Consider the following 9,210-nt stretch of genomic DNA (forward strand, 5'->3'; position numbering starts at 1 on the left):
GGGTAATTAATGAATACAGATTACATAAATACTTATGTATTTTTTGATTACATTTGCAAAGGAGGAATGTCGGAATATTACAGTACTTAAAGTAAACTATGCTATAGTTAATAGGAACAAGGTTTCTTGGTCGGTTCGCCATAATAGTCGAAAGTCAAACGTAAGGTCATATTTTTTTTTCACATCGTTCTGTTCACATCGAGTACATGTTCGCAATACTACATTTGTAAACAACTGGAAAAAGAAAATGAACGTTCTTTCTTACGAGAACCGAAAGATCTATCAAATGAAAGAAAAAAAGAGAATAATCGAAAAGAGAAGTAAAATAAAGTATCATATTGCGAAACCAGTTACTAGCCCAATTCAGTGAACAAACGAAACTCCTCAGACTTTTCATCATCAGTCTTATATTGATTTTTTCCCCGCTATAAACGTGGATTTATTATCATTTCACGAGCCGTGAGAAAAACATCGCCATAAGAAACGTCTCATACTTGTTTCGTGCATCATTGATCGGACATTTTCAACGAAAATAAACTGTGATCCTTCGTAATCAACTCTCTCAATTCTCTTTTTCTCGTGTTAAAAAAATATGGACGAGTCCTTCTGCTTTTCATGAAAATTGAAAAATGAGCGTTTTCCTTCGTTCGATAAAAAAAAATTTTTCTCGCTAAAACTCGGAGAAACTGAAAACGTACTAAATAAGTCAATGTTAAAGGATTTTAAAATAAAATTGAACAAAATTCTAAATATTGACCCTAAAAATACTGATACTGCTTTTTCGGTCACAATTTTGAAGGCGAAAGTAAATGCAATAAATTTTTTAAATGATAGGGTTAATATTCTATTAACACGTTGTTTGAAATTTCAAACTCGTAAAATTTCAAATTTCAACCTCAAACAAAACGTGTTAATAGATATTGTCATTGTTCGAATTAAAAGAAATAAAAAAATAATTTGCAAGAAATCGACTTAACAGGCCAAACTTCTCGTCACCTCGTTCTCAAAAAAAAAAAGAAAAAGTAAACGTGAACGTATAAAAACAGAAATAGTCTCGAGTACTTTGTAAAATTGTACAGTAAATGAACATAAAAAGGGAAGAAACGAAAAACCAAAAAAAAAAATATTAAGAACATAGTCAAATTGCAAAATGATAGATTAAGAACGCGTTGAAGTTAAGGCCTCTCGAAATTTTTAAAAGTCGACAATTTCCGAACGCGAACGAAGGAAAACATGATCCTCGAGAACTTGTGGAAACACTATGGAAATACTTATAGGGATATCAGTGCTTTCAGACACAATAACCAAGCTTCAATTATCTTTAAATTTTGAATTGCACACCGAGCACCAGCGACACTCAAAGCGCCCGCCTCGGTACTTTTTCTTGACTAGAATCGAGAAAATTCTCATCACAAGTTCTACTTCGATCCCCTCATCTTCTCCACCGAATCTTCGTCTCATTCTTACTTAACTATCAATATGAGTTTCTTAATTGACGTGTTTTACTTACATCTAGCTTAAGTATTAACTAACTTAATCGAATCTCGACCGAAAAGATACCGGGACCTAAAAATAAGTTCGGAGCTGAGTAAAATACCATTCTCCGTGTTCATTTATAATATATCTATATATGTACGTATATATAGCAAAATGTTATAAAAGTGTAAAAATATTCAACATAGCGAATGATTTCACTCAGCTCGAAAATTACTCTTCGGTCCCAGTAAAGCTGCCTCAGCGAAATCACAATATTTGTACGCTCGATCGAGATCCTCGGTAAATCACATATCACACGTTACCTAAATATCTATCAAAATATAATATATATGTTTATATATATTTATGTATATATGCTTATGTACTAATAATTTTTACAGGAGATTAAAGTACATACTTAGGAAAAGGAGAAGCCCAGTTGTCATCCATGCGACAACCATCATGTTCTCCAGCACTACCTTAAAAATATTCACACACTGTCAAGGTACGTTATAATCCACTTCAATTTACCTGAGTTCAACCTGAGTCTTTATGAGTGTTTTGACCTGGCGATGTGCAAGAAGAAGGACACCTTATCGGTGCACTGATGGCCGCACATGTTGCAGGTGTAGGGATCCTTGTAGCCATGGTATCCCATGTGCACGGTGTACATCACCACGTTGCCGAAGGAGATCTCGCAGTACTGACAAGTGAACTCGCTACCGAGACTGCTGTTTCGTCCGCCATTGTCCTTTTCATCCCGTGAGCCAGGACTGGCGAGGACCGTAGTCTCGTACAACTCTTCGGGCTCCGGTTGCTGTTCATCATCAGTATCTTCTTCGATCACTCGGCGCTCCAACTTGACGGCTCTTCCCTTGCGTCGGCTGGTGCCAGTCAATTTCGTCATTGGTTTGCTCTGAACGTTGTTAGGAGTGGTGGGTTTACTGAGATCCAGTGGCGTAACTTTCAGATCCGTCACCTCGTCCTGGACCTCCATCACAGTCATTGAAGCGTCGTTCTTGGAGATGTCGTTGGCCGGCTTGTTCGACTCGTCGCATGCTTTGATCGACTCGAAACACTTGGAGTCCAGATCCTGCGGTACCTCCTCGGGCATAGCGCTGTCGACGTCGATCTTCGTGAAGTCCACCAAAACGTTCGCTCGGATTCTGTCCAGGTGTTTCTCGACGTTGTTCTCGTCGAACGTGGGCACGTGGGCCATCGGATATGCGGGGAATATCTGGTTGTACGGGAAAGCCATCACCGAGCGGTTGGACACTACCCCGTTCAAGCCGTTCGCACCGTTCAAGCCATTCATCGAGTTGATCGGCAAGCAATAATTGACTGGAGAGATCTGCGAGGCGACTACCATGTGAGGAGACGGCAGTGAAATCTGCGAGTTATTGTTCGAGACGACGATGTTGCTGTTTTGGTTGGTGTCCTCCTGGATGGGTTTGACAGACTTCTGCTTCGGACCTCGCCGAGTTCCGTACACGTCTATGATGGGCAACGGGTTCGGTGAACCGTCGGCGTTCAACACCATCGCAGGCTGATGGGAGTATTTGCGCAAATGCAGCTTCAGTGAATGGCAGTACTTGGTGGCGTAGGAGCAGTTAGCGCATCTGTACTGATAGACGTTCGAATGCGATTTCAAGTGGCTGTTCAACATCGATTTATTCACACACGAGTACGAACACTTGTCGCACTTGAACGGTTTCGAGCCAAAGTGGTTCCTCAAATGGTACTCCAGGTGATGTTTGTACTCCGTCACGAAAGGACACTTTGGACAGGTCAATAATTTCTCCGCTTTGATATGGCCGCGACTGTGTTCCCAGAACTCCAGTTTGGTGATGGCCACAAAATTACACTGCTTGCATCTGAAGGTCTTCACTTTGCCCTGAGAATTCACTCGGGGAACTCGAAGCCCTGGCTCGTCGGCTTCTTCCAGCTCTTCTAGTTGCTCGGATCGTTCGCCCTGAGGTGGCGTGGACCTGTTCTCGTCCTGCGGGGCACCTGGCGTCAACTGATTGAGAACCGTTTTTACGAATTCTGCCGTGTCGCATTGTGAGCCGCAATGCGTCGTTAGGTGTTCCGAGAACTTTAACCTAGGGTACAATACGATTCAGTACATTGCTAGAGAAAGTGGAAGGATGTGTTAGTATTATCAGTGATAAGATAGCGCGATGGAGTAGGATTACTAATTATTGTTATGTTTGAAAATGTATTAACCCCTTCTCGTGCCATTTATTTAACAGATGCGTCAGTCAAATAACATTAAAATGAACAAAGAAAATTAAAATGTTGTATTTTATATTCAGGTATCCTTCATAATGCAACTTATAGTTGGATCTAAATTTCAAATTGGAGAATGTTCAAAGTTTGAGTATGGTTTGTCACATTTGAGCTGTAAGTGCGTCACGAGTGAGACTCGTCAAAGTACAGGAAGGGGTTCATAAATTAGATAGATAAAATTAATAGATTAGATAATCTAGCTTGGTAATAACAGATTGTATTAGAGAACAAGAAACTAAGTTATCAGATAAATATCCTCAGAGTGCCGAAATCCTCCCACCTACTCTAACCTAATCACATTATTTCGAGCCGTGAAAACAAAGCCTACCTGTTCAACGAAGTGTAAGCGCAAATGGGACACTGGAAAGAATCTGGACCGTACTCGACATCTCCGTTGGGCGGTTTCGTCGTGCTGGAAGCGACGTCCATCGCCCTCTCCGCCTGATGATCGTCCATCGATGGATTCCTGTTGTAATCGACCGGCGAGTCGCAATTCTTGAACATGCTTTGCGGACTGTAGTCGAACGCGCCGCAGTGCATAGTGTTCGAATCCTGCGAGGTCGCACTTCCTGGCGACAAACTACAGTTTGCCGTTGAAGAAGATCTCCTGCTTCTGGGCGACGCAGAGTTGCTGGTGTAATAATCAGGGGATACTCCTGAGTCGTTGTTTTTATCCTCCGACGGTTCCTCCTTCTGTGAATAAAATGTTTGCGTTAATATCATTTTGTACTTTATCGTCTCCTTAAATAATCTTCATCATCTCCTTAAATAATCTTCATCATCTCCTTAAATAATTTTCATCATCTCCTTCATCGTAATCACGAAGAAGAGTTTCTTTTTGGCATGTGTGGAAGAGTCTCCATTGAGACGACATGTTGTGTATCGGGAAGGGATGAAACAGTGAAAGAAATAAAGAAGGGTGTTGGGGGATGAAAAAAACAAGGAAGGGAGAGGGTAGGGTGAAGACGAGAGGGTGAATAAGTTAAAAGAGCGAGAGAGGGGGAGAATAAGAGAAGATCGTGGAGGGGTTGGAACGATTACTCACCACGATTCTATCGGTGATACCCCAAGCGGGCGTGGTTGGTGAATGGAGGGGATGCCTCTGCTCTTCAACGACAGTTTGTCGCTGCTGCCGTTGCTGATTCGGCGCGTGTACCAAAGGTTCCGCCGTATCCCAGTTGCCTCTCATCTTGGCACTCTACAAAAAATCAACAATGAATAAAACACCCTTAATCTCCTTAATCTAACTCCATCTTACATGTCATAATTAATTAAAATAGTTAATTCAAAAATTAACTCAATGTATGAAAACATTTCGTAGCAGACGTAAAACTTCACGAATGATTGAAAATTTTCCCGGGAAACAGGTGGAAAGTTTGAAACTAACAATGCGAGGTCAAAAAGGGTTAAGTATTCACTGGTAATACGAATTTCCACGAACAAGGGTTCGGCCGCGACAAATATAACCTGCGAACTATTCTAAAAGCAAATCCCGGCCAAAATGGTTCCACAAAATTTCTCTGCCGTCATACTGCTCGCTCAAAGTGTACACACAAAATGGCCCTACTAATTTATTCGAAGCTCAGAACGAACTATCTACGTAATTGTTTCGATCGAAAAGGTCTCGGGTGTCCTTCGTTATCGTCAATATTTATATCAAACCGCCAATCACCGTTTGCTGCGCGAAAACAATCGATTTGGCACATTTTGTCTTTACTTTGAATTTTTTCTGGAGACGTTCAACGATATATTTCAAAGATATCACTCGAGATTCTATCTAAAACTCCTGAAAGATCGATATCGATTGCAGTTTTTTAATTCTTGAAATTTGTATCGAAAGAATTTGTGTAACGTTGAAATTATTTCTAAAATGATGAACAATAGAGTGTCCCGAGCAACGGTAATTAAACAATAAAAATTTGTGTAGGGCTGATTTGAAATTAGGATCCACCGAGAGAATGCAGGAAAATTTATTGTTCTAATTGCTGGTTTGAGGAATGGTACCAAGGGTTAAGGTCTACTCGTTTATTCAAGTAGAGCACGGTTTTGATGTCCCGCTGACAAACCGGGTTTTGGGAGATCCCGCTTTTGACTTCTGAGAAATAATCTCATTGTTCGCGTAGCCGGTGAACGAACACGGTGCTGGTCATAAATAAAATTTCAACGACAGTTTTTCCTCTTTGCGACGGTCCTGCTACGGAATCGGATGGAAACAACCCTTGTAACAACGGACAGCGTCTTCCTCCTGGAAACTATTATCCCTAAGGCTGTAATTACGCTGTATGCAAATTTGCTTCGCTAACCGTCTTGAATTTACCTCTTTTATGACGTTTTTGAGAAGTTCTTCAAAGGATTCCTTTGCACCCTTCTGCCAGATCTAAATTGTTATTTTCCGTGACCGTAATTGCGCAACTATTTTCAATTTATTTTCTCGTAGAGACAATAATATTTGAAAGTTTGAAATATTCTAAGAAGGATTTGTAGAAGAATTCTTTTGGTAAACGTACAAACGCTCGCATTCCATAGTAAGGACGTTTACGAGTCGATTAAAGCGAAACTCCGTGCTCGTTCGAGCAAGGAGAAAAAAGACTTTGGCAAAGGTCGAAGGAAGCCCCAGTCTTTCGAAATTCCAAAGCCACAATCACAACAGTAAATAATGAAAACCTTACGGTAGAGGAAACGTGTATATCGAGAATTTGTCCCGGGGAATCTAGCTTCTCAAGGGAGGAAAGAGAACGATAGAAAACCGGCAAATCAAAAAATTGAGAAACATTATCCCGAGATTAATTTTACACGTTAGCTGTTCATACGTTAATTACAGAATAAAAAGTATCGATTGTACCCTCAAAACTTTAGAGAAAATGTGAAGGCAAAGATTAGATCAAATGGAAAAATTCATTTATAAAATTGGAGAACAAATATTTGGAATTCTGTGAAAACTAAATAAGCTAAAATTAAAGTTTTTGAAAAATATTAGTGATTGAATAATTAACCCTTAAACGAAGAAATATAAAATTGTTAGCAAATCGAGATGAATAGTCAAATATTTAATAATAAATAAAAATAAAAAGTGTGTATATTTTCATCAAAATATTCTCGCAGCCGCCATATTAAATTTCCATGTTTGTTTCTTTGCAGATTCGCGAGCGATGTCAATCGACACTTTTTGAAACACGCGGACAGAAAACTAAACTACGATCGAGTTTCGAGTAATATACCTCGATAGAAAAGTCGATAAATTCTTGAACGATGTTGCTTCTCGATAAAAACTCAAAAGTCCAACGGTTAATAATTTTTATGATTCACGATAAATAAACAAAGGAAGAACGCGAAAAAAACACATGATCGAAATTGTGAAAACACAGAGAAATTCGTAAAAAAAAAAGAGAAAAAAATTGATCATCGATCGGCAATGTTCTCGATCTTCGACTCTTATCAATTTGATCGATTTACGGTAGAATTTGTTTAAATAAATTTAAGTATTTTGTTGGTCAAGTTTGTTTAACTGTCGCGAAGATAATTATAGAAATATTAGAAATAGTTTTCAATATTTTTGTATGATTTATTGTAGAAATTTGTCTAATTTGTTGGACCGCCGGTAATTCATTTGATATTCAAAATTCTGAGATACTTTTATCAAAACTTGTGTCAAATTTATGCAAATAAGAAATGAGTATACTAATTTATTTTACATTCTTCACTAATTATTTAAAGAAATAAGACTTCTTATTCTACTGTTAAGACTTCATGAGAAATTCTATTTAACTTCCATAATAAATTCTATTTTACATCCATAACAAATTCTATTTTCATTTAAATTGTATAACATTATATGTATGAGTGTTATTCTACCAGTATCTTTGCTATTAAATTTCGTCCTCTTATCAAGCTAATAAAATTAAATTAAAACTAATCAATTAAATTTTCCTATATAATATAAACATCATTGAACCACGACAATTAAACACAATTTATCTGACAACGTAACTTACAAAAGAAAGAATAATCTTGTATCTAACTTTTTTAAATAACACCGTTATCTAAATTCAAAAAAATCCACACATTAGATTTTCCAAAAGTTGACCGAACCAAAGATTACGCTTATCAAAAATCGATAAAACTCATTCTACAATCTGTCAATTTGTTATGAATGTCAAGTTCACTCCGTATTTACAGACAGTACGAACCTCGAGACGGGGATGTCCTGCTTCCTCCAGTTTCGCAAACTTCCTTCCGGTTGGTTCCGTACAGAGTGCACACACATAAACAGGATGATCCACAGTCCACAAAAAAAAAAACACAAGTCAAGTAACTCGCGATCGCGCGACTTCTGACCGACAGCTCGTTACGATTAAAGGAAACAGGCGAAATTGTCCCTTGTTCTTTGACCCGGACTTCAGAAGCGAATGAATGCCCGAGGTCGACTGACAACGTCCTAGGACCCAAAGTGAAATACCAGCTTTATTTGTGGATCGAGTCGAGGGGCAGTTACCCTCTCCCTTTCGGCCAACTCGCTTTGTCCAATCACAGCGAAGGCCGTGTCCTCGGGATTCATAGAACGTTTTTGAATTACCCCACCCTTGCGGACATCATTCCCTTTCGCAAATTATAGTTACGCTTTAAATATTAAGATCGCGATCGAAATTCGAAGTCTTCGGAGTTAAGATCTCGTTTAACTCTTTTGGGGAGTGAAACTTGTCCCGCCTTTCTGTGCGTGGTGGGATCATCCCTCCTCAAGAAGTTAAGTCACATACAGTTTAAACTGTTTAATTTATTTAATAATTCAATTTTACGCAATTTCAAAGGCATGTATCGCAGAGTTAACCCTTAAATTTTTTTGTAAAAATAAGGAGACCTCATTTTAATACTTTTTCAATACATTTCATATTTTATTAGTTGGTACAATTCAGAACAGATATCCCTCGGATATACTAAAAATATAAATATGTTGCACTTCTGTCACTCATGATATATTTTAAAACAGTAGTAAAAATATAACTATACCGCAACATTATGTATTTAAGAGCTAATCGTCGGTATAAATTAATTAGTAAATTTTGCAAAATTAGATGTAGAGAAAAAGTGTCTGTATTTTAACAACAGAGTCAGTATTGTAATTTATTTTCTGTAATTTAAGCTTTTCGATACAGGAGACTCACACTGCCAGTTTACAGGGAGTTTGTTGTCCATCGCAAAAATTTGTACCGTCAAAAACCTTCATAATTAATTATTCCATAAACTATTCCCCGTTAAAACTAAATTTAAAAGTACTAAAATAGTAAAAGTAATTGGAGCGATCGCGCACCCTTTTTCCACCGAAAGTCTGCTTTCTCTCCGCCGACAGATCGCACCCTTTCATCCCTGAAAAACATCCAGCAAAACCATTAAGTTCGAAATGACGGAAAATGAAGGAGAAACTTCCAAGGTTTTCTTACTATTTTAGTA

General features: G+C 38.4%; 1 protein-coding gene across 3 annotated transcripts; it reads right to left on the minus strand.

Moving 5' to 3' along the window:
- Positions 1-20: 20 nt before the first annotated feature.
- Positions 21-8,235, minus strand: Hb (hunchback). Of its 3 annotated transcripts, none has more exons than XM_003699156.3 (4): positions 7,953-8,235; positions 4,811-4,963; positions 4,094-4,458; positions 21-3,578 (listed from the first exon to the last, which is right to left on the minus strand). In XM_003699156.3, exons 2-4 carry the CDS (start codon positions 4,952-4,954, stop codon positions 2,027-2,029), a joined length of 2,061 nt encoding a protein of 686 aa, XP_003699204.1. In that variant the 5' UTR covers positions 4,955-4,963; positions 7,953-8,235; the 3' UTR covers positions 21-2,026. The 3 variants fall into 3 exon arrangements, with proteins under 3 accessions (XP_003699204.1, XP_076398109.1, XP_076398110.1); XM_076541994.1 differs by lacking the exon at positions 7,953-8,235 and adding an exon at positions 5,290-5,406; XM_076541995.1 differs by lacking the exon at positions 7,953-8,235 and adding an exon at positions 5,024-5,380.
- Positions 8,236-9,210: the final 975 nt, after the last annotated feature.

The sequence above is a fragment of the Megachile rotundata genome, chromosome 2 (genome assembly GCF_050947335.1).
Source record: "Megachile rotundata isolate GNS110a chromosome 2, iyMegRotu1, whole genome shotgun sequence".
NCBI lineage: Eukaryota > Metazoa > Arthropoda > Insecta > Hymenoptera > Megachilidae > Megachile > Megachile rotundata.

Excerpts from the sequence above, each read along its gene's own strand:
- Hb (XM_076541994.1), bottom strand. Across the intron at positions 4,459-4,810 it reads GTATCACCGATAGAATCGTG|AAGGAGGAACCGTCGGAGGA; the intron begins GTGAGTAATCGT and ends TTTTATTCACAG. Across the intron at positions 3,579-4,093 it reads GCTTACACTTCGTTGAACAG|GTTAAAGTTCTCGGAACACC; the intron begins GTAGGCTTTGTT and ends ATTGTACCCTAG.